A 25,356-nucleotide genomic window follows, 5' to 3' on the forward strand; every position below is an offset into this window, starting at 1 on the left:
AACTGAATTCAACATTGACAATGGAACAAAATCACTGCTGCATGCAACATAGATGGATTTCACAGACATAAAGTTGAACAAAAGAAGGCAGACACAGAGTAGAACATACTGAATTATACCACTTATCTAGATAGCAAAAACAAGCAAAATTAGTTTTGGGAGTTTGAAATCAAGTTATTAATTAAATTTATGGAGCAGAGAATAGAAAATGACTAGAAGGAATAGGAGTTTAATATTCTAATATTTTATCTTGGTGAAAGTCATAAGGGTATGTTCATCTTTTGAAATTCATCAAGATCAAGACTTACATTTTCTGTCTTGTATTATATTATTTTATAATAAATAAGTTTATTTAAACATACTGCCAATATTGAATCACTGGAAATCTAGAATATTCCTTTTTTCTTGTCCTAACATCCTATTTGGAAAGCAGGTTCACTTTGCACTGGTTACCAACTTGTCTGAGTTTGATGAGACAGAGCACACTCATAAACAACAAGTTACATGATGGAGATTCATTATTTACAAATCAGAAGCAAGGGACAACAGATGCCTGGGATCCATCGTAAATAGGTCCCCCAAGGCCCAAGAAAACTGCCTAGAATGGATGGAGCCTTGGCTGTGAGTGGCCCACTTGCCCCACAGCTGACAGACCTTAAAAGGCAGTCTGCCCTGGGTTATACATCTAAAGGGCCATGGAACTCACTGGGCAACAATTTGAAGAACGTCCTACTTCCAGGAGAGAGAGGAACAAAGCCTGGGCTGTCCCAGGCAGTTAATCCATAACTAAATATGTTATATTTCCTAGGAGGAACAGGAGCAAGGCCTGGGCTATTTCACTCATTTCTCTCTATTTCAAGATATTGTATTCTCAGCAAATTCTGTCATTATTCTTGAGAACTAGAAGAAAAAGGCAGTTTGGGGAACTCAGTCCATTAAAAGCTTCCTGGAGAATTGTCCTGCACTATCCAAGATTTATTTCTACCTAAAATGTATTGAGATGTATCCGTTTAGGGTGACGTATTCTTGCTCTCTCTATTGTGATTGCTGTTCTTATATTCAATTTCTCAAAACGTAGACTCTAGAATAATGTCTGTATCTTATATTTATAGTTTTCTACATTTGAAAAGTACCACAATAGAATAGTACAGTGAACAAGAATATGGACTTTAGTTTTAGAAAGATTTGGTCCTCACTCTACCAGCAGCAGTCTACAAGTTTGAAGGCGAGATGGGTAGCATCTCCAAGCCATAGTTTGTTGAAAGACAAAGAGAATGAAAGTGAGAGCAAGTGTGTGTATGTGTGTGTGTCTGTGTGTGTGTGTGAGAGAGAGAGAGAGAGAATGTCTATTTTTCAAGGTTGTAATGGATAAAGTAATATATATATATAAACTTATCTGCTAAATGGCCTCTTATAATAGTATTATTCATAACTATATGTTTCCATCCTCTATCATGCATCCTGTACTGGTTTCCCAGGTTTACCATAAACTATCACAACTTGGTTGGTTTACAATATAACTGGGTAGTTTTTATAACAATAACACATTCTTTCAGAATTCTGGAGGCTAGAAGGCTAAAATCAAGGTGTCAGCCAGGTTGGTTCTTTCCTAGGGAAAAATCTGTTCCATGCCTCTCTTTGAGTAGTCTGCTGGTTGCTGGCATTACCTGGCATTTCTTGGCTATATAGTTATATCACTGCAATTTGTCTTTGTCTTCATGATTCTCTTTCTTATATCCCCTCTGTGTTTTCAAATGTGTCTCTCCTTTTAAAGATGCCTGTCACTGGATTTAAGGCCCACCCTAATCCAGTATGACCTTATCTTAATTTGATTACACCTGCAAAGACCCTATTTCCAAATAGTCACATTCGTAGATAAGGTTAAGACTTCAACATATCTTTTAGGGGGATAATTCAACTCCCAACATATACCATGCAAGTACTATTATAGGAGAAGCTAAGAGATTTGTCTCTGTTGCCATACAAAGCAAGTAACAAAGCTGTAGCTGGAAACACATATAACTCAGAATTCAGTGCTTCTTGTAACATACCAAACTACTTAAAACAATTGTCTTCATGTTCTAAAGGTAAACTTTTAATAGCAACTGTACTGTTTTATCTATCCTATGTGCTTGGCTGAATTTAGAACATGTAAATAAATAATTTGAAATGTTTACTAGAGAGAATAACCACCCATGATTATGAGTTTGCATGTGCATGTGTATACAAAGCTGTGAAGGGCACAAACTGGTAGGGTGTGTGCCATTTCCAACGAGCAGAGAAGTCTATTTTGTCCTGCACAATATTGTGGTAGTAGTGGTGATTATTTCTTAATAAGCCAAGATTTTAAAATCAGAAGATTTCACATAAAATTTCAGATTTCCAGCTGATCTTGTAAAATCATAGGATCTGGCAACACCAGACTCACATGGTCACAAGCTGTTGGGGCTGCAGAGTGAATGACATTTTTAGAGAAGTATGAACATTTTAGGTGTCCACACTGTCTGCCAATCCTAATTGTTTTCCCAGTTTGCCTACCCCACTCATGTATGTCAAACACCAGACACTGTTAAGCATTTCATTCTGCTCTCCTTGTTCTAGAGAAAATTAAAGTGCCTATACTGTACTATAACTTCATTCAATGGGATGTGTACATCAAGCATATACTTAAGGATGTAGTTTATTCCTATTTCACTGATCTTCTTTCCTCAGCAAGAGAAAAACTCTCATCAAAATAAAACTCTTCCCTATTCTGCTTCACGAGTCTCTTCAAAAACCTAAGATCTTTTTTTTTTACATAAAAAGTGGGTACTAATGCTCTAATTTGTGAAGTTACAATAAAATATCTACAACTTTCTGTATTAAGATATCTAGCTCTGTGGGTGTCTGTAGTATTAAATGAAAAAATGTAAGTAGGACAAATGGATGAGAAAGGCAAACATAAAAATGAGAAGAAAACTGAAAAAAAATGAGGTTTAAAGCTATATTGAGTAGGAGGAGGGCAGTAGTTGGAAAACTGGTAAGAATTGAATATTTTTAAAAATCCATAAGCCCAATATAAAATCAAATAGGATGTGTTTTAAAAGCTAACCACAAAATGTTTCGAGATGCCATCACAGAAAATTGATTCCACAGATTTCTAGGGGGCAGAAACAGGCTAAAAAGAAGCAAAGATATAATAAGACTCTGAATTTCACTGGCATCCATAACTCATCACAAATCCCTTGCTCTTTTCTTAAAAGTCATAGTAAGGAATATTAAATAGGACTGGCTAAATTAAACAACTTAACTAGTTACAGGCACCCAATAAAAATAAATTTGAAGCCACATTGTGATGAATGAGATAATTACTTTTCTGGAGCCTAGCATCTGAGAATGGCAGGCTTGAGTGTAGAGTTGGATTGTGGGGAAGAAAGTTCTGTTCATAGGAAGAGAAATAAGTCATTAGAGGGGATAATAATGACAGGCTGAAGTGTGCAACTAAATCACCGATCGAGGAAAAATAAACCCTCTGGCAGGGACTTTTCACAGACTTCATCTAGCGACAGCTATTCTTCCTCAGAAAGATTTTTCCTCATTGTGGGGGAAGGAGGGGTGGAAGTAAACATGGAGGAACACATCCAGGTGTAAGTGCTGCCCCAGATTTAAAAATACTGCCCATCAAACACACTGCAGGGTTTCCACATTGAAGCCTTTCTAGCAGGTGCATCGTTCAAAACTTAACTACTGTTCTCAAGGTCCTATCTACATGCTTTCTCTACTGCTGCTTGATACCTTAATAATTATCATTACATTAATGATTTGCAGCCATTTTAAATCACATTCTACCTTCTGATTACAGAAAATTTACATATTCACGGAAAAGTAGCCTAATTTTACTATGTTTGAGATTTTTTCAAGTAGTAAGAAAGTATTTAACATACTGACTTTGCTTATTTCTCCTGAAAGTTACTTAGTAAGCTTAATAGGAAATTATGTGTCTTTTTGTACATGTAAATCCTAGTCTGTTTATTCCATTTTATAGCTGAGTCTCAAACCCTAGACTTGATTACATTTCCTTGCATTTTTAAATTCATCTAGTTGTAAAATAAATTTTATATGGCAGCATTCAATATGTATTCTTAAACTTTTGTAACTAGAAAACTCTAATTGGTTCATATAAAGGGAACTAGTTAGAGACATTTAACTGCAAACAAAAAATAGGATTATATTTATTATTAAAATAAAGTCATGAGCTAAACAATAGAATTCCAACTGTGCAGCACTGATAATGTAATTGGTTAGAGAAATTCAATAGCACTCTGAAATTTAGTTGAATTAGCATGTAATATTTTCCTGATACTGTGATTTAGTAAGAGAAAGTGGCTTCATTTTGATCATCTATAGGACAGTAAATAGAAAATCCCCTCAGAGTGATAAATCTTACTGTTCTTTTGAGTTGTTTCTCATTTTAAGTGAAAATGCATTTAATGTATATCAACTGATATTTTTCCTCATTGTTACCATGTGTTTCTTCTTCTACCCCTTATATCAGTAAAGATAAAGCACCCTTCATAACTGATATCAATATTGGAATTCATACGTATCTCAAAGCTTCCACTTTACCTTAATGTTAATTGAGAAAGTAGGTGTTTACACTGATTTCCTAATGTTAAAGCACAGGGTCTGATTGCAGCAATAAACACAGAGTGTCTCTGTTGCATTCGTTTCTCAGTCAAAAAAAATCTTACTACTTAGTTTCATTTATTTTTAGTGTAGAGTTAGTCTCCATGTTAGAATTCTCATTAATATTAATAACCTATGGAAATATACTTGCTTTAGGTGAGCATGCATTTCCATTTTCATTGTTGCAAAATGTTTACCAGTTTATGGCATGAGATATTATTTATGTTTCCATATTTGGGTTGCCACAAATTCTCCCAATCAGACATAATCATAAACAAGCACCTTGATTTCACAGTTATCTCATTTGTTCTGAGTGGTAGCTAGGGGCAGGAGTTGAAATCCTTAACATATTTCTGTAGCCTAAAATTAGTAGATTCCCTAAGGTGATTCAGGAGGAATTAATCCTACTTCCCACCTTTTAGAAAAATACTAGATTGTTCTTACAAATGTTAGATTGCTTCAGATTCAGATCTACAGGAATTACCTCACATCTTGCCCAGAAACAAACAAAAAAAGGTAGTAACATTGAAAACACGTCACCTATAATATGCAACAAAGTACATGAATATCATATATTTCATACAGTATTAGTCATTAAGTAATGTTATGGCAAAATTCTGGAGTTGACTGTTTAGTTTCCTAGATTCCTCTTGATGAAAGTCTTAGAAAGGAAAAGGAATGAACAATTACGGGCATCTGCATTCTGCCAAGCACTTTGCTAGGTATATCTGATGATCCATTGAAAGTCAGTGTAGCAAGGTGGTTAAGATTACAGAATTGAGTTTGGATTTTTCCTCACACTGTTGCTTGCTTACTAGACTTTGACTATCTGGGCTAATCTCTCTGTGCTTCACTTTTTCTCATTGGTAAAATGAGTGAAATCCTAGAACCTACCTCTTAGAGTTTCTGTGAGGCTAGAATAAGTTAATGTAAGTAAAGCACTTAGAGCACTGCTTGGCGAGGAGTAGGCACAAAATTAACATTCAATGTTGACATTATCTCCACCAAGTCTTATAAATGGAGATCCCATTACCTTTATTTCACTGATGAAAAAACTGGCACTTAGAGAGTTGAAGTAATTTATGGAGAAACAACAGAAAAACTCATACTTTAAAATACATTTAACAACTTTTATTATTAAATTATGTTGTGATATTTGCATTCTAAGCTACATACTGATAGTTTTCTCTCTGCATATTTACTGAAAAAGAAAGTTTTTCTGGCTGTCCACTTCCTTGGACTACATACAGTAAGTACCTTAAACCTGACTGCAAAGGGGATTACTCCAATACATCATCTATTCCTTCAGTTTATATAGTTTGTGTGTGTGTGTCAGGGAGGCGGTGGTGAAGAGATATGGGAACACCGGTCTTTTTAATCTTAAAATTTACACATGCAGCATTAAGAATGTCAACATTTTTTTTTAATCAAAACACCACAGAAGACATCTCAAGGAAAACCTTGACTCAGTGGAAACACTGTGTAGCCCAATTGAAGATAAAATAAAAATTCACAAAGACGAAATGAAATAAAGTAGGAAATTGTTCAGATCACATGCATTGGTGGTAAATAATGAATTTTTATGAATCCAGGTAAAAGGCAGTGCTTTGACTCTTAAGAGTGCCTCTACCACTACCATAATGTTCACTGATGCATGTTCACACCAGATCTTAAGAGCATCATGGAACCAAGTTAGACTTGAGTTTTGAAAGTGGGCTGTCCATTCCACTTACTTTTGCAATAAGCTTTAGCTCTATACTAAATACATCAGGGTGTACCTTCTGTGCTATTTGTTATATAACCTAATGGTAGGAAAAATTGAGAAAGGCCCTGAATTAACAAGACTATTTTTTGTTTCAAGTTCACTGAATGACTGAATAATTTAGATAAGTAATTTTCTGAGTCTTAGTTTTATATCATTTAAAATTAAATTTTTGTTTTAAGAATCATGTTAACAGCTATTATTTCATTACATTCCCAAGGCAATCTTATGGAATAAGCTGACAATGACTAATACCTCTATTTCATAGTCAAAGAATTCCGGTTTCAGAGAAATTCCTTCCATTGAGTCAAACAGAACACAGAGTGGGTTGTAGTTGATAAATATAGCCAATATTCCACAATTTGGAATCCACAATTCCAAATATTTTATGTTTATTTATTCATTTCATCTTCACAACATCAAACACATGAAGAGGGAGCTATTATTATATCCATTTTACAGATGAGGTGACTAAGGCAGTATAAGGTTAAGTATCTTGCTGGGTTACAACTAATAAATGGCAGAGATTGAATTGAAGCTCAGACAATCTACTTCCCAAACATGTAACCACTTGACAAAACTGCCTCTCTAAGGGCGATAAACATATTAAAACCTGTGACACCTGCCTTCAGGTTATTTAGACCCTTTTACAAAAGTAGTAAAAGTATAAATCGGCTTATCATAGGAACGAGTTCTAGTTTTTTGGAAGAATATACATATTGTAATTGTAATGTATATTATTTTGATGTTCCCAAATTTATCTAGTTCTTAAATTCTTACCTATAGGGCCTGGAGGCCAAAAATAGTCTTGCCTTATAGTATTTGAGGTTCAGACTATTAGGTTTGTGACGTTGCAATAAAAATGTCTGTATCTGCTCCAAAACTAACCCAGGCTAGGAATATACAGGAATAGGAATTTAAATGCCCACAGGGTACAAACCATAATTTAAAGCCACAGACCCCGGACTCCTCTACCACCTAATCTGTAAGCGCCCTTAGATTTAACCCCTTTCTCACCAAACCCAGCAATGCCTATTGGGCATGCCCGGTTGTATGGTTGGAGCCTCACAGCGAGTTTTACTTTCACCAGGTTTTACCAGCTGCAAAAGGGAGGAGGAGACGGAGGGAAGAGTTAAACAGGTAGAAAACTTGGTTCAAGACAGAGCAAGGAAGGCTAGAGAATGACGAGAGGCTGCAGTAAAAAGCACCTTGTCACACAGTTGATCGTCGTCTGCAAGTTGGCATCTTACCCTGGTGGGTTCCTTTTACATCTTTTTGGCACAGCCTAGGCAAGTCATGAAGATTTGTTGTGATTACTCAAGGCAGAGCTACAGTAAGGGGTGGGGCAAGGGATATCGGATCTAGGAGAATGCCAGTGCCTGTGTGAGTCTTGCTTGCCCCTGCATGCCTCGAAAAACTGCAGCTTCTTTTCAAGGGTTCCGAGCAGGAGACCAAGGTGCACAAGTAAAGCCAGAGCTCATCATAAAATCATCGACTCCTTGGCCCCTTCTCTTTGACTGCTGGGCCCTTTCCTGGCACCCTCTCAGGTATCCCCGCCCAATCACTACTAAACCCCGGAAAAGTGGAATCTCCATACAGCTTTCCATGGGTCTAGCAGGGGCCTGGGCATGCTCAGTAGGCTACGTGGTTCTCTGGTTCGTGTTCGTTCGTTCGTTCGTTCTCCCTCTCTCTCTCTCTCTCTCTCTCTTTTCTTTCTTTCTGATGGGGAAGAGAGGGTGGTGACAAGTTAGAACCGCTTGCGGCAGGTCCCCGTCCCCAGGATCAGGCTCCCCCTGCAAGGGGACGATGCAAAGGTAAAAGCACCTCGCTCCGCAGCATCCAGACCTGGAGGGGCTGCAACCACGGGCCAAGCCCACCCATTCCCCAGCCAAAGTACGGGCCCGCCGCTCTCCATGGTACTGCGGAGAGCTCAGCTCCGCCCTTCTCTTTCAGAAGGACAGCACCCGGCGTCACGTAACCCAGCCTTCTCAGGCTCCACCACCGCCTTTTCCTTCCCAGCTCTTTCCCTCTCCTCCCCCTCCTCCTCCTTCTCCTCCTCCTCCTCCTCCTGCTCCCCTCCGTTGCCTGTTCTCCCCTCCCGCACTCCTGGAGATAGACGCTCAAGCCTGACGCCTCTGAAAAGGCAGCAGCAGTCGCCTTATCCATAGACCTCAGGAAATTCGCTTTGACCGATGCATGCTTCAGGCTCTGGCTCGAGCTAAGGGGAATAACCGGGCAGGTAAAGAAGCTCAATTTGGGTTGGGGGGAGGGGATGGGGCGAGGCAAGCTGAAGAAGGATATCTTTCCCCATTGTAACTGAGCCAGGATCTGCCACAAATACACAGGGAAAGATGGGTGGTGGGAGGGTGGAGGAGTGTAGATCTTGGTTGTTTTGCATGAAGCCTTTTAAATAGATGGCAAGAAGAGATGGTGGAACTGGGATAGTAACTTAAAGGCTGAATGCAGTGATTTATTAGCAAAAGAAAGAAAAGAACAGACAGGCTAGATATCAAAGCAATAAAATATCTCTCTATATATTTCTTTCCCTACCTCATCAGCCCCACACTGTGCCCATCCTTAATTTGTGCAGTAGACTCCGAGCTCCAAGAAACTGCACTAGTATTAGAGATGGAGCTTAGAGACTGGGCGGGAAAGCCAGAGAGAATTTTGGGTGTGCATTGGTATTGAGGGACTTTGCAAAAGCCAGGGGTGAAATAACAAGCACTTCTAAAATTTCTCTCAGAGATTTCATGTTCTTTATGAAGATATATACATATTGAAGGGTGCATGGAAAGGTATAGGTGTGTATGTGTGTGTGATATCAGAAACACTAAAATATGCAGCTGCAGCCGATGAGCATACTGTATTGATCCTCCTAGTGACTTGGGATGAATTTGATTCTAGAAATGAAAGAAAAGATTAATGATGCTGTTAGTCTGCTTTTGAATTAGAGTGCTTCTTCTTTTGGCTGCAGTAAGGTTGTTTTTCAGATCCCTTTATTTCATCCTCTAATTTGTGAACTCGCCAGGTCTTTCTGGCACCTAGAGAGAATCCTCTTTTCTCCATATAAATACGGATACTTGCTCACATACAATGAGCTTCCTCCAAGAACTGGGAAAACCAGTTAACCTCCCTGTGATAAGAATGTACAGATATCTATATGTACGTATATATTGCTCTAGGGTTTTTCTCTCTTCCACCATCCCTTAAAATTGTCAAGGTGTGCATTAGTGGAGGAGGGCAGGAGGGATGGGAGAAAAAAGGTTATGTGATCAATGTAATATTAATTAATATAATAACTGGCTCCAACAGAGTTACACACATAAGAAAAAAAAAAGGTTTTCTAACACATGAGCTTGAGAAAGGGTTCAAAGCACTACTCTTGATCGTGACATTCCAGATTTATTTTGCAAATGACTGAAAATTTAGCAGATTCCTGAGTCTACTTAAAATATGAAAGTATACTGAATAATATGATATTGCAGATGACTTCACGGGCCCCTTTCCTTGAGTTTGATACAGGAGAAGACAAGATATGACTGGTGATTGCTGATGGTGTGGAATGTATCAGCCATAATAAATAAGCAACTGAGATTTTTATTTCCTTTTGCTAGTGGGCAGTGTGTATGTGCGCACACCCGCACAGCGTGTGTGTGTGTGTGTTGAAAGAGAGAGAACCAGTCATCAATTTCATCTGGGAGGAACTTGAAGTGGGATCCCCTAGCTTGGTGGCTCTCAGCTGACACCTGTAGGGATTGCTCTGTACTGAAGAGAAATGCTCTCAGCTCCCTCCATGGAGAAGCAGCAGCACAATGCGGTGCCATAAATTACTGCTAGTTTCAGCTTGTAGGGGGAAAAAGTGTTAATTGGATAGTGAGCTTATACGTCCAGACAATAAATTTGGGGTGTGTGTGCATGTGTGTATGGTGTATGTATATTGCAGTGTGTGTGTTTGCAAGTGGTGGGGAATATAAGAAATAGTGAGAAAAATAATGCACTTCCTTGACATGAAGAGATTATACATTTGTAATTTTTTTCAAAAGGTAAGAGTAATTTTTTGGTTAAAAAATGACTTAGAAAAAAGTCAGTGTTTATGATTTCTGTACCATTTCAAGAACCTGTCAGATTAGAGTTGAATAAAGAGAAGTGATTTAATAGTATAGTGAGTGATTCAAAGGTATGGTTTTAAATTCTAGCATCCTGGAGCCATTGCAGCTAAGACGACATACATGCCAACTGCTCTTCTGACCACACAAATTGTGAGGGCTGACAGCAAGATACAGACTTCAGGAGGAGTTAGATCTACACTATTAGGCAAAATATTAAGTACTTTATGCACTTTTAGAGAAGTTAATATTAGGGCAATTGAGACAATGCCAAAAACATAAATCTGACTCCAATTAGTGGTTTTCTTTTACAACATATTATTCATTAATATAAAGGAGAACTATACTTGTGTGAAATTTTGCAAAAGACTACCAAGAAACCATCAATATTCCTTCTAAGAAAAATAAAATGGCAGGAATGCTATACAAGTCTAAGCTGGCAGCTTCCTGCCAACAGTTTAATCTAATTTGCCAATTGTAAAATCTCTTAACTGAGATTTGAATAGGTTGTATTTTTACTGTCCACGGAACAAGCACACAACATAGGTAGAAATCCTTAAAAGCATTTTTTCTCTCCTCACATATTTTAAAAATTAAACTATCTTGCAAAAACAAAAGGATAACCATAATCAAATTTCTCTTTAAAACTTCGGGTTACCAACTAACAGTTATAATAAACTACAAGGGTGTCATGGCTGACTGTAAAAGTGCGATATTAACTATTAGAAAATATTAGGACTTACTTGTAGTGAGGATAACAAAAGCTCCATACAAGAAGGTTAACTCTTTGCCTTACTAATAGGACCAGGTCTACACCTGTGTTATGAGCTGAATAATGATTTATATAATACTATATTGACTTTAGACCTTAATTTTGACTTTAATTCTCTGCAGACGTCTGAGTCCTTAAAAAAAGACAAGATAAAACCAAAATGCATCACCAACACACAACCAATTGATGTGCTGGCATCTTAGCTTGGCCCTGCAGAGGCAGAGAGAAAAGAAGAGGAGCTGTTGTGATTTCTACATCTAACAGCTTCTGGCTATTTCGCAACTGCTGGGTTTGAGTCCTACTGTTGCCGTGGCTGAAAAGAGAAGTAAAATCCAACTTGTGAGACCATGCACAAGGAATTAGGCTTTGGCTGCAGCGGTGCTGAAGCCCATGCTATGACAGAAGAAGCAGGCCTTTGAAGCTATCCTCGGGTTAAGAAGTGGTGCCCTAAAGAGGCAAGCATCCTTTTCTCCGTTCTGCTTTAAGACACCACATCTGAAGGAGACACACTTGAGGCATTCACAAGCATCCAAGGATACTGGCTCACTGCTGGCTTCCTGTACTTTTTTGAGAAAAGTGTTTTCTTTTTACTGACTCTCACTGCTTCCTTTTGGCCTGGTACCACTGGTGGAACCTGGCAGATAATGGGATTTGAGGAGTTAAGTATCTGTTGACGCTGCAGATGCTCTTAAATTAGTTAATCAGACTCAAATGGGTCAGTGCTTTCCCTTGATCTTTTGTTGAAGCCTTTTCCAGAACGTTGCCTCCAAAGTGCATCCTCCCTTTGGTCTGGAAGTTCTGTGGCTACCCTGTACCACTGGGGTCAACGTTTTCCAGTTGGAAGAGGACTACACGGAGAGAGGGCGGGGTTATTGGAAGAAGAAGAAGAAAAAAAGAACTAGATAAAGGAGGGCACGTCCCTCCCACTCCCGCCTTTCCCCTTACCTTTCTGTCTCTCGGGACCCTTATTTCTTCGTCACGGTGTCCAGGACCATTTTGACCCTGTCGGCCCCGGCACCCCCCCGCCGCACCCCAGCCCCGAGCATGGGGACGGCGCTGCTCCAGCGCGGGGGCTGTTTTCTTCTGTGCCTCTCGCTGCTGCTCCTGGGTTGCTGGGCGGAGCTGGGCAGCGGGCTGGAGTTTCCGGGCGCCGAGGGCCAATGGACGCGCTTCCCCAAGTGGAACGCCTGCTGCGAGAGCGAGATGAGCTTCCAGCTCAAGACGCGCAGCGCCCGCGGCCTCGTGCTCTACTTCGACGACGAGGGGTTCTGCGACTTCCTGGAGCTGATTCTGACGCGCGGTGGCCGCCTGCAGCTCAGCTTCTCCATCTTCTGCGCTGAGCCCGCGACGCTCCTGGCCGACACGCCAGTTAACGACGGCGCCTGGCACAGCGTGCGCATCCGCCGCCAGTTCCGCAACACCACGCTCTTCATCGACCAGGTGGAGGCCAAGTGGGTGGAGGTCAAGTCCAAGCGCAGGGACATGACGGTGTTCAGCGGCCTTTTAGTCGGGGGGCTGCCCCCAGAACTGCGCGCCGCGGCGCTCAAGCTCACCCTGGCCTCGGTGAGGGAGCGGGAGCCCTTCAAGGGGTGGATTCGCGACGTGAGGGTCAACTCCTCGCAGGTCCTGCCCGTGGACAGCGGCGAGGTGAAGCTGGACGATGAGCCGCCCAACAGCGGAGGGGGAAGCCCGTGCGAGGCGGGCGAGGAGGGCGAGGGCGGGGTGTGCCTCAACGGAGGCGTGTGCTCCGTGGTGGACGACCAGGCCGTGTGCGACTGCTCGCGAACCGGCTTCCGCGGCAAGGACTGCAGCCAAGGTAAGGCCCGACGCCCGACCCACGGGGGCCGGGGCCTGGGCAGGGCGCGGGGAGGAGGGGACCGGGCTGGTGCATGGGGTCTTCCTAATCTGGCCAAACGTGTGGCAGTTCGCTTCGAGGGAAGGACCTTGTTTCTGGGGGCCTCTCTATCTTACCACCTCCACAGCTTCTCCCTTGACATCCTCGTAAGGATTGGCAGCCCCCACATCCAAGTTTGAGTTCCTTCTGGAGACCTTTCTACCAACACTACTCCCTTCCAAGTGGCAAATACAATGGCCTCTTCTTATTCCTCGGGTTCTTCGGCAGGTTGGGCCCTATATTGGACTGCGGCCCACCTATATGACCACTGTACTTGTCTCTACCACTTCTAAATCTGTAACACACAGACTTTGCCCTTAATATGCAAACAAGCATCTAGAAGATTGGGCATGTGTTTGATGAGAAATGAAGCACAGGAGAGGTATATCACGGCGGTGGTTGAGAATCCCCACGTGGTTCTGGTCACTCGTGGTAAAGGACGAGAAAGACAGGGTTCACGGGCAGTGCTCTGCCTTTTGCAGATAGAGCGGTAAAAACTTGCTTTTGGTTGTGGAAAAAGGGGAAGAGAGGGTGTGAAGAGTTTCTTCATTAGCAGGAGGCTTTTTGGAATAATGTTGGTTTCCACTGTTATATCCAAGTCCAACATTTGTCAAATTTAAGTAAAATTTTGTCATTTATGCGGTTTCTTGAAGTGTGAGGTCAGCTGACGTTTAAAAATGTTAGAGATTAAATAACATTTCTTAATTAACAAATGCCTGATAAAGAGAAATACAGTGGTAGAGAAATTTAGATGTTGCTGGATTGGGAAGCTTCTGCAGACTAATAAACAGGGATGCATGTAAGGGGTTGCAAGAGATTTTCTAAGGTTATTCGGCTAATGACATTTATATGGGTAGTGGAGGCCAGGTTTTAATTTCTGTGGTTCTTGGGGCTTAAAACAGTGCGGCATTAAACAACAAAAGTCATACCTAAGTTCTATTTTCTCCCCTTTAGAAATAAAATTCAGTCTTCAGTGTGTTTTGCCGATGCTGTTACATGACAATGACCAAGGAAAATACTGTTGTATAAATACAGCAAAGCCTCTAACAGAAAGTGAGTGAGTGGTGTGAAAAAGACGAATCAGTGGCTAAGTAGGAGATGTCAGGATTTAAAGTAGATAGCTTATGGGTCAAAGCAAGGCAATCAACACATGGATAAATGGCATTTGTGGCTGAAATGGGTGAAAAAAAGGTGAATTATTAAATCTGATTTTGAAAGCTATAGGGACAAAAGCTCTGTGTGGCTGCGTTTTATTGTATAATGTCTTTGTTTTTTGCTGACACTGCTAAGGGGAGCTAGCCTTTGTAAATCTTATTAGAGTTGGCAGTTCTCTCTCACTTGACTTTCAGGAAATGAAGACTTGATAAGATTTGTAATTGTTTAAACAGCAAGGACAGTTAGTTAGGAAGAAAAAACACTGGTCTTTAGGAGACTTCTGTAGCCTTCACAGCATTAGGAGGAGGGGAAGAAAGAAAGGGCTATTTTGTTGCGCTCTGTCTTCATGTGGGTTTTTGTTTTTCATTATATTTTGGCTTAGGTAATTATAGAAAACTGTGTTTTCCATGGCCTATACAGCAGTTCAGCTTTAACAGTACATTTCTATGGTTATGAGAGCAGGCTTTACAGTTATGTTTTACAAAATAAAAAAGATAATTTTTTTCTTCTAGCAAATGTACTTGTGAATCATGAATAATATGCTAGGTAGATATGATAATTTCCATACTGTAATTTGAAGTTGCATACTTTTGCACTGATTAATAGAAACAAATTTAAAAATGAACATTATTTTATGGGAACATTGCCTTAAGTATCCTAATGCCACTTTAAAATACAGAGAAGGCAATTTAATGAAGGACACATGAAATGTAGCTTCCTTCCTTAAATTAGGAAACAAATATGACACAATGACAGCTTGTACTGTGTGGGAGGGTGTTTTAAATGAAAATTTTTATTTTTCTATGCATTTTTAATGTAGGGATTCAGAGATCATGCATAATCAGGAACAGTTAAGAGTGGAAAAAGTAATTTGTTAAAGAGAAGCAGAATTAGATGTATCTGAAATGTATTTTATTTTGCAAATGGATAGCTCTTTCTATAAGATAAAGAATTTGGAATTACCAAGATGCATAATTGAACAGTATAGTGCCTGGTACATAGGGTAATTCAACTCAGAATAGCAAATCTATTAGGATTCTTCTCAAGCATTGAGTGACTTTGAAAATTTGAACTGAAAACGTAGTGCAAAAGATCACCACTAAACATAGAAGGAAAACAAAAGGTTGGATTCTTTTGAGTATCACAGAATTGGGAGATGGAGTGATAAAGGCAGAGTCAGTCTTCCTAGAAGGATTGGCTCCATTTTGCTTATTTTCCCTATTTAATGTGTGTCAAGTGACTATTGAATAACTAATTGAGAATGGATGCCTCTCCCAATACAGATCATGTATTAATGGCTAGGGATAGATGATTTCTATTCGGGTGAAATATCAACAAAGCTCTGCTTGTAGCCAGTATTTACATTGTTTGCCATGTTCTTCATAAAAACTAATTTTAAAATAAATAAGTTCACTTCATTAAGAAAATTTAGGGAAAAAAACAGACAAGTAAATATTAAACATAAATTCAGCTTATCTCTGGTCCCAACTATAATACTTTTAAAATTTTAACACCATTTGGCTGCCTTCGTATTTAAAATACAATAAGAACTACTAAAAAGTAAGACTATAATAAGATAATAAAAATATTATCTCTCCCCCAACCTCCAGTCAAGAGTGCCTTGAAACAACTTATGCACCTATGAATTTCCAGAATATTTTTATTGAATGAGCTCAATTTCATCCTGGCTTTGTGTTTGAGCCTAGCAAGTTTTATTTATGTATGTATTGATAGAGAATCCTGGAAAGGTTATGTGTCATGGCCAGGTTAGTGGCAGAACCTGGGTAAGAGCATAAACAGTTTTATTTGTTCCCAAGCCCTTTTTCTTCATGTCTGGCAAATAAGATTTCCAGTTCATTTGGGTTGAGATTATTTTCAGGTTCAGGTGTTATTCAAGGGAAAAAAAAAACATATAAAAATGGCTGATAGAACAAAAATAATTTATGCATCACTTACGTTCTTTGACCCTGAGCGTCAGCCTCAGAACTCAACTAAGCAAAAATGTCACCTTTCCTGAGTGATGAATGCTTATAGGGTACATAGCTTTTTCATATTCATTTCATCTAAGTGCCTGGACCATTATTATGGTCTCATCTAAATGACCTTGAACATTATTTCTACTTAAGAGCACTCATAGATCCCTAGCAACTTGAAAGAATAGTGAAGTTCATAGCTATCCAGTTTAAAAACAAGAATAACAAGGATAATCAATAAGAAATTAAGTTATATTTCTCATGATTTCCAGATCCCCAGGTCTCGTGCATTTTAGAGTCATGTATATTAAAATCCCACATTGGACTGTTTCACTTTTTTTGCATGTTCTCTATTTAAATGGCCATAAACACATATGGCTTATGCTTCTTGATTGTTTAATGTTACTGAACATGTCAGTATGATAGATGTGACTTAAGAAAGCTCCTGCTTTCCATTACTTTGTTAACGTGACCAGATAGGCAACCACATTCACTCATTCATTCATTTGTTCATTCATTCATTTGTTTATTAATTTCTTTATTCAGCAAGTACTGATTGTTTTGTGTACCAGAGTACTAGGCTTATGCAATAAAATGGTAGTGCAGAAATAATTATTACTTTCATAGACCTCATATTCTAGTGAGAAGGCATATTGACTTTAAAAAAAATGAAGCTTAAAATTGTGGTATGTATTTTGAAGGATGGGTGCATGATACTATGAAAACTTAAAATAGTGTCAGCTGATATAATAAAAAGTGATTATTAAACTGAAATCTGAAAAAGTGAGAAAGAATTAACCAAATTAAGGCAGAGGAAAAGTATTAATCAGGTAAAGCCCAGAGGAACAGAATTCTGATGCAGGAGATGGCACAGCATGTGCCACTGAGAGAATGCCTTAAGCATGGAGTTCTAACTCCATACTTGAGAGGAGTGGGGTCAGGCAGTGCACAACCTTCTGGACCATGTCAGGTATTTTTGTCTTTACTGTAAAAGTGATAAAATAGTAATGGAAAGAGTGTAGTGTGGATGGTAGGGAGGAAGATTATCACATTTATATTTCCAAAATGTCACTCTAGCTACAGTGTAGAGAACAGATTGAAAGGGGGCCAGGGAAAAAGAGGAAACATTATTTTCTGTTTGTCAGTCAACATCATTTGTTAAGCACCAACAGTAAGCTGTAGATTAAACTAGGGGAAAAATATATTTCTTTCTTGAAGGAAGTTAAAGTCATCATGGGTTTGGATAGGTGTAGAAATGTAAGGCCGTTGATTGTTCAGAACACTTTGGTTCTACCTGTGAAAAGCATTACCTGAACCCTTTATGTGGATTATAGTGTGGTTTCCTGCAGATACACCCATTGAATTTATGGGTCTTTGGAACCCAGTGGCAGTGCCACACTTTATAGCATACCCCAAGTACAGTGCCATACTTTATAGTATACCTCCAAGTACATGTTCTAGTGACAAAATATATTTTTTGTTTGAATCAACATTGTAACTACCACAATAAAGGAAAATATTTTGTAGGTGCTTGTAATCTTTGTAAGATTGTTTTCATTTAAGTAGTTATTATATAAGTAGATACTGGTTAAGAATGATTCAGAGATTTTGCCAGAGTTTTGTTTGAAGTCTGCTATTGTAGGAAAAGGTGGATCACCTGTGTTGAGAAAGCTCTGACTCACAGAAACTCATCAATAGTTTTGATCTAGAGGAAGCATTCTGGGAAACTCTTAAAAGTATGACAGTGAAAGGCATCTGTTTATTAAAAAGTTTATTTTGACTATGAGGTAATAATCAAAACTGAGTTACTATTCTAAAATGCCACAAATAAAGTCAAATATATTATTTTGAGATTTTGTTTTCCTATTCTGAGATGCAGTTGTAGTGTAGAGGTTAAATTATACAGACTCTTGGGCCAGACTGCCTGGTTTCAAGTGACACACTCAAACTTTCTATTCCTCAATTGTGTTACCTGTGAAATTGGGATGAGAATACTACTTACTTCTTAGAGCTCTTAAGAAAATGAAGCAGGTGACTTCATGTGAATCTCTTAGATTAGTGCCTGGCATATAGTAAGCATTTTGTAAGTGTCCACGTGTTATTTTTGTTACTATTATCTCACTCACTATATCCACTGACACTATTTTCTTTAGGGGTACTTTCAAGCAAAATTTAAATGTATAGAACTTCTTCTTTCTTGTCTAAAAGGAATTTTAGTATAATAATGATCCATTACCTGCCTAAAGTTTCAGTTTATAAAGACGAGCCTCTGTTTCTGTTTTATGCAGCTGTTTTATGAGCTGTTACTCAAAATATGTTAAAAAATCACATTCTGAGAATTTTGTGATTTAGCAAGCACTTAACACAAAAGTATATGTAGAAACTATACTTTCACTTTCCACATAAACTAATACCTGTATTCCATCCCAATTTTATATTTAAGCAGTGATTTTTACTACATTAATAGCTTATTGAAGATATCATTTACTTTGAAGTTTATAGTACGTTATCTATCAAATAGGAAAAGTTTTAATAGCTTTAGTACAAAAAAGGTTTATTCAATTTATAACTTGTCTTTGAGACTCTCTTATACATTAAAGTTATTTACACATATGCTGCAGATAAGATAGGTAATATATTTGGCTTTAAAAGTTCAAGCAAGCTGTTATTTTAATTATCACATTTAGATTATATTTTTCAGCATAAAATTGTATATATATGTATATATATACATGACACTGATATGTTCAGTTTTGGATATCATTAAATGTGAATTAAATTGATTATTAAAAGTATAGTTATCCTGATTGACTATAGAAAGAACTGGCACTGTATAATATTTCTGGCATTCTTAGCTGCATTATGAAAATCAGGACTCTGAGACATATTAGTACCTGAAAATGGTCATTGACCACATTCTATACTCCTTCCTCAGCTACACTGGTTGCAGAATTAACTCCTATAAATATGTACTGAAAATTAGGCCTTACAATAGATATTCAGGTTTTGTTTTATTATTGGGTTAATAAACCTATTAGAAGTTCCTGTGCAAACTGTGCTCTCAAAAAGTATATAAGCATATTTGATGTAATTCAGAAAAAATTATTTTTACATTTTTTAAAGTTTTTTGGTTTATTAAAAAAACAGTATGCAAAAATCTTATACTTTTTTTGTTGTGTACTTCTCTATAATTTTGTTCATTTTCTGTTATTCATTATTCATAAGTATAGGAATAGGTAAATTTACACGGCCTTTGCTGAATACGTAAGTCTTAAAATATTCTAATTAGCTTTGGAAAACAAAATTTTGGCCAGTTACTTTAGAGCTCTTCAGAAAATTGCAAGTCTTTTGGTTTTCTCTCCTGAGCATGGATTCCATGTAGTTCTACTTGAATACTGGAATGGGTACCATGCACCCTCAGATTCCTTTCTTGCCACATGATTATTTGTATTTTGTGTGTAAACAGAACATGGTTTGGAATCTGAAGAACTAAATTCCAGGTGGAACTTTACATCTTAATAGATGTTAAAAGTAAAATAACACCATCAATGTTCTGTTTTATTTTCTAAGGTTGCGAATTGCGAAACCACCTAGTCAGACTACTAATATATTGTGAACTAATGCCAGCCTACTTCACAGATTGTTTGCGAGTAGATAATAGATACACACTCTTTCAAAGTTTAAAAGTTTGAGGGAGATATTAAATGGTAGCAGGTAGATTGCTGTAGGATGTTGTGAATGCTAATAGTATTATAAAAATGTAAATCATGTTTCTTTAAATCTACTTTGGGGTCATTTTAAATGTATTTTAGATCATTTATGCCCAGAAGTATGCATCAGATTTGGTAGAGTTCTCTTATTATTATGCTTTAAAATATGGATATTATGACAAGCTAAGTAAAGAGCACATTGTTTCCCTTATTCCGCTTGGGTAAAATTTAAACAAGTAAGTGCTTTAAGGCAGCAATTATATGAGTGCATACTATATAATTCTGTTTATATGAAGTTTAAAACAGATACAACTAATCTATGATGATAGAGGTCAGGATAAAGGTACCTTTTAGTGGTCTTGACTAGAAGAGGACAAAACAATGGAGCATTGGGCGTGATGTGGGTGGTGGTTACATTTGTAAAGATTCACTGAACTATATACGTAAAATGTATATGCTTTACTGTATGTAAACTCTCCTTCAACTTTAAAAAAAATCTTTCAAATTAAAACAGAAATGCTGTTCAGTGAATACCAATGCACTGAATATATAAAAAAGCTTAGTTACAAAGTAATCCTTAATGGAAATCTATATTGAAAAATGTTGAGCATAAAAGTCAAATATTTGTAACATATATCCAAAGAGTATTCCAGAAAGCAGACCTATTTATAAATAATTTTAAAAGTAAGCAGAGAAAGTACTCTGTTTTAAACACTGTACACCGTGTTTGAATTTGAATCATTTTCCACTTTTATGTTCTTTATAATTTTAGAAATAAAACATAGGTTCTTATTTTACACTTGAATCCATGGAGCACAAATCCTACCAACACAATCAGGCAACGTAGGTTGTCCAATTAGAACAACTCAACTGCTGGAATTGTTAAGTAATTGAATGATGAGTATTTTGTAAGAGCTCAGTAAATACTTGAATGAGTAATTGGATATTGGAAAAGGCATTACCGGTTAGTTCAACCATAACTCTCATAGTATTTTCTAAATCTGCAAATATACATGATTTTCCCCAAAAATATTATACATTAAATTATTTCAGAAAATGGACTAGATGCCTCTCCTTAAAGGTAAGGTCATAAGCACCTCTTGAATTTGAGAATAATTTAAAATCATTCTGTTAAGAATCACAGTAGTTGTTATTAAAATTACTATTTAGTGTTTTTCGAGTGAAAGGCATTATGCAGTGTGCTTTGTCTATCTTATCTTATATAGTCTTACCATAGTCCTACTTGATAATTTTATAAAATATCGATTTTATCAGTGAGAAAACTGTGAGTTAGAAGAGATCACTTGCTAAAAGTTCAGTAGCTCGTAAATGGCAGAGCTGGGATTTGGGTCCAAGTATGCCCAATATCTTAGCAGGCAGACCTCTCCATTGTATGACACAACTCGTATATTTCACTTATCAAATGGATGCTGGGCTGTTTGTTCACTAGTTTTCAGGTTGGTACTATTTTAAATGGCTGAGTTGTAATAAAGCATTCAGATTTGACGGTTGTGACACACTCTTACATTTAGTGCTGCTTCCTAATGTCATGATAATAAAGAAAATGGAATAGCTTGTCAGAATTCATCACTCTTTGTTTTCATAACGCTTGTTTATTTGCTTCCTTTGTTAACCTTCTTTTTTTATTCTACTTTATGGTTGATTCTACTCTATCATAACCAGCAGTAAAGCCTCAAAATTTTGCATCTAAATAGTATTACAACTAATTTTTGTCCTTTTGATGAAAAACTTATTATTTTGGAAAACAAGCAACACAAAATTTTCATCTCTGTCAGAGTTTGGATGATAAAATTATTGAAAATGTCAACCTCTGTGGTGAGTCAGCACAAATATAAAGAACTAGCTCAGTCACATAAATAGTGAGCGTTGCTGAGTTAGAATATGGTTCTGCTGAAAATCTAGATGATGGTACAGTGGGCACTTAATTGAAATGTCATAATGAGAAGATAGTGCCTCTTTTTGGCTAAGCGAGTTTGGCTTCCCAACACATAGCTTGAAATTGAACTTAGGAGTGGTTCTTAGGGTTGGAAAGATGAATGCTCTGTACTATTTCAGGTATATATGAGAAACTATTATTGGAAAGAAGTGGGAGGAAAATAAGTCTGACCTGGCAAGCCAAAGTGCTGACTTGGCCTCTTGTCTAGTTACTCATGCTCAAAACTATCTGGACTGTAATTGGAAATGCACTGACACCACACTGCAGGAACAACTGCTACTTCAAATAGTACTTTCTTAGGTTGGTTCCAAGGAGAGATCTGGCAATCCAAAAGTTAAAAGAGGAGCTGCCAAGACGAACAGTTGTTTCACTAATACCCTGACATCAGAAGGGCTTTCTTCATTTAATTATAGACATAATGAATTCTGTGTGGATTCTAATCCATGATGGAAACACAACTGATGAGAGCTTAGGAGGTACTGTTGTTTGGGACCTCACAACACCTGGCCCGTATATGGAAACAGCTAGGCTTAAGTGTTACTCAGACATTGCTAGATTCAGCAGAATCCACAGCTCCGTCCAGCAGAGACAAGGAAATCAAAGACTCATGTTTTTCTTCTAAGTAATGATGTTCCTCTATAATTAAGCATGCCTGGACTCTCTTTAGGGAAATAGCTGGCATGGCAGCATATGACTATAGTTGTTGTGTGGAAGAAACCACTGTACAGCTTGAGCTCTTTAACTTTAGTGAAAAATTGATTTATTTTCTAGCAAATAATGTAATTATTTATTTAAAATTATATGTCATGCTACAAATGTTAAATGTTTAATTTACTGAATTGAAAACATTCTAAATATAGGAAGTTACATATTGTATTTCACTACGCAAAAGCACAATGAAATGTGTAAGTGTATACATTTATGAGTGTCTATTTAAAAAGTTGTGCCGACTTTCTAGGAAATAAGGTAATCCCAGTGTTTTGGGAGTCCAAGGAGAGTCACTTGAGTCCAAGAGTACCAGACCAGCCGGGACAACAAAGCGAGACCTCATCTCTACAAAAAAAAAAAAAAAAAGCTAGATATGGTGGCCATACTTGTATTGTAGTCCCAGCTAGTCAGGAGGCTGAGGTGTGAAGATTGCTTGATCCCAGGAGTTCTAGGAGGCAGTGGGCTATTATTGCGCCACTGCACTCCAGCCTGAGCAACTGAGCAAGACCCTGTCTCTTAAAAGAAAAAAAAAAAAGAATCCCAGAAACCTCTTTTATCAGAAAAGTTAGGCAACCGATACACATATTTGATTTTGATATTTATTTATTTATTTTTAATTATACTTTAAGTTCTGGGATACATGGGCAGAGCATGCAGGTTTGTTACATAGGTATACACATGCCATGGTGGTTTGCTGCACCCATCAATCTGTCATCTACATTAGGTATTTCTCCTAATGATATCCGTCCCCTAGACCCCCACCCCCCGACAGACCCCAGTGTGTGCTGTTCCCCTCCCTGTGTCCACGTGTTCTTATTATTTAACTCCCAATTATTAGTGAGAACATGCAGGGCTTGGTTTTCTGTTCCTGTGTTATTTTGCTGAGAATGATGGTTTCCAGCTTCATCCATGTCCCTGCAAAGGACATGAACTCATCCTTTTTTATGACTGCATAGTATTCCATGGTATATATGTGCCACATTTTCTTTATCCAGTCTATCATTGATGGGCATTTGGATTGGTTTCAAGTCTTTGCAATTGTGCATAGTGCTGCAGTAAACATACATGTGCATGTGTCTTTATAGTAGAATGATTTATAATCCTTTGGGTATATACCCAGTAATGAGATTGCTGGGTCAAATGGTATCTCTGTTTCTAGATCCTTGAGAAATCACCACACTGTCTTCCACAATGGCTGAACTAATTTATGCTCCCACCAAAGGTGTAAAAGCGTTTCTTTTTCTCTACGTTCTCTCCAGCATCTGTTGTTTCCTGACTTTTTAATGATCGCCATTCTAACTGGTATGAGATGGTATCTCATTGTGGTTTTGATTTGCATTTCTCTAATGACCAGTGATGATGAGCTTTTTTTCATATATTTGTTGGCTGCATATATGTATTCTTTTGAAAAGTGTCTGTTCATATCCTTCGCTCACTTTTTGATGGGGTTGTTTTGTTTTTGTAAGTTTTGTTTAAGTTCCTTATAGATTCTGGATATTAGCCCTTTGTCAGATGGATAGATTGCAAAAATTTTCTCCCATTCTGTAGGTTGCCTGTTCACTCTGACGGTAGTTTGTTTTGCTGTTCAGAAGCTCTTTAGTTTAATTAGACCCCATATGTCAATTTTGGCTTTTGTTGCCATTGCTTCTGGTGTTTTAGTCATGAAATCTTTGCCCATGTCTGTGTCCTGAATGATATTTTCTAGGTTTTCTTCAAGGATCTTTATGGTTTATTAAATAGGGAATCCTTTCTCCATTGCTTGTTTTTGTCAGGTTTGTCAAAGATCAGATGGTTGTAGATGTGTGGCGTTATTTCTGAGGTCTCTGTTCTGTTCCATTGGTCTATATATCTGTTTTGGTACCAGTACCATGCTGTTTTGTTTACTGTAGCTTTGTAGTATAGTTTGAAGTCAGGTAGCTTGATGCCTCCAGCTTTGTTCTTTTTGCTTAGGATTGTCTTGGCTGTACGGGCTCTTTTTTGGTTCCATATGAAATTTAAAGTAGTTTTTTTCAAATGGTAACTTACAAGTTTCAAAACATGCTCCATTTTTCAGTTAATATCATTACATATATTTTATAATATATTAGACATTGATTTTCTTTTCCTCTGTCCTCTTCACCCTTTATTTAAGTTAAAAATGGTTGGATTAAAATATGTCTTTCTTCTATCACAATGTATTTTTTGACTTCAAATGATATTTAAATAATTTTTTTTCACTTGAAGTTTATCCATTGTTATTCTACGACTCTATATATTGATTTCCTTCACAAAAGTACAGACATAGGTAGAGCTTCAGGAATTAGAATAAATCTTCTGGGAATGGTGCTCCTCTCCAGCTGTTACCTGGGAGCTGTTCATGTTCCCAGAGGTTGTTGGCAGTAATGAAGAATGATGGGCACCTTCCTTCTCCTCGACCCAAGACATTATCCATCCTGGACACAATCCTTATTTGTATCCTAAACAGAGACAATAACAATTTGAATTGGAGCCAAATACACTATTCTGAGTGTCTTCTGCCCATAGGAGGTGGAGGATGGAAAGATGCTCAAGCCTCAGGGAAGCTGGGAAGCTTGAGCTGTTTGATAATTTAGAAAATGAGACAGAAGACCAGAAGAGAGGAACAGGAGATAGGAGAAAAGATGATGGGAGAGAAA

General features: G+C 37.8%; 1 protein-coding gene and 1 long non-coding RNA gene across 40 annotated transcripts in view; one reads left to right on the top strand and one right to left on the bottom strand.

The window, feature by feature from the left end:
* The window catches only part of LOC129057704 (uncharacterized), a 1,380,833-nt gene extending 1,372,763 nt beyond the window's left edge, over positions 1 to 8,070 (bottom strand). The window contains exon 1 of the long non-coding RNA XR_008522424.1: positions 7,636 to 8,070. This is a non-coding gene — a long non-coding RNA (uncharacterized LOC129057704). The remainder of the gene's footprint in view (positions 1 to 7,635) is intronic.
* A 76-nt stretch (positions 8,071 to 8,146) lies between these two features.
* The window catches only part of NRXN1 (neurexin 1), a 1,121,298-nt gene continuing 1,104,088 nt past the window's right edge, over positions 8,147 to 25,356 (top strand). For 38 of the 39 annotated variants that reach the window (XM_054548164.1, XM_054548166.1, XM_054548176.1 and 35 more), the window contains exons 1-2: positions 8,147 to 8,666; positions 11,428 to 13,121. In XM_054548164.1, coding sequence (XP_054404139.1) covers positions 12,350 to 13,121 — 772 coding nt within the window. In that variant the 5' untranslated portion in view covers positions 8,147 to 8,666; positions 11,428 to 12,349. Of the gene's footprint in view, positions 8,667 to 11,427; positions 13,122 to 14,153; positions 14,253 to 25,356 lie in introns of all 39 variants that reach the window. The other variant, XM_054548195.1, reaches the window with a different exon arrangement.

The sequence above is a fragment of the Pongo abelii genome, chromosome 12 (assembly GCF_028885655.2).
Source record: "Pongo abelii isolate AG06213 chromosome 12, NHGRI_mPonAbe1-v2.0_pri, whole genome shotgun sequence".
Lineage (NCBI taxonomy): Eukaryota > Metazoa > Chordata > Mammalia > Primates > Hominidae > Pongo > Pongo abelii.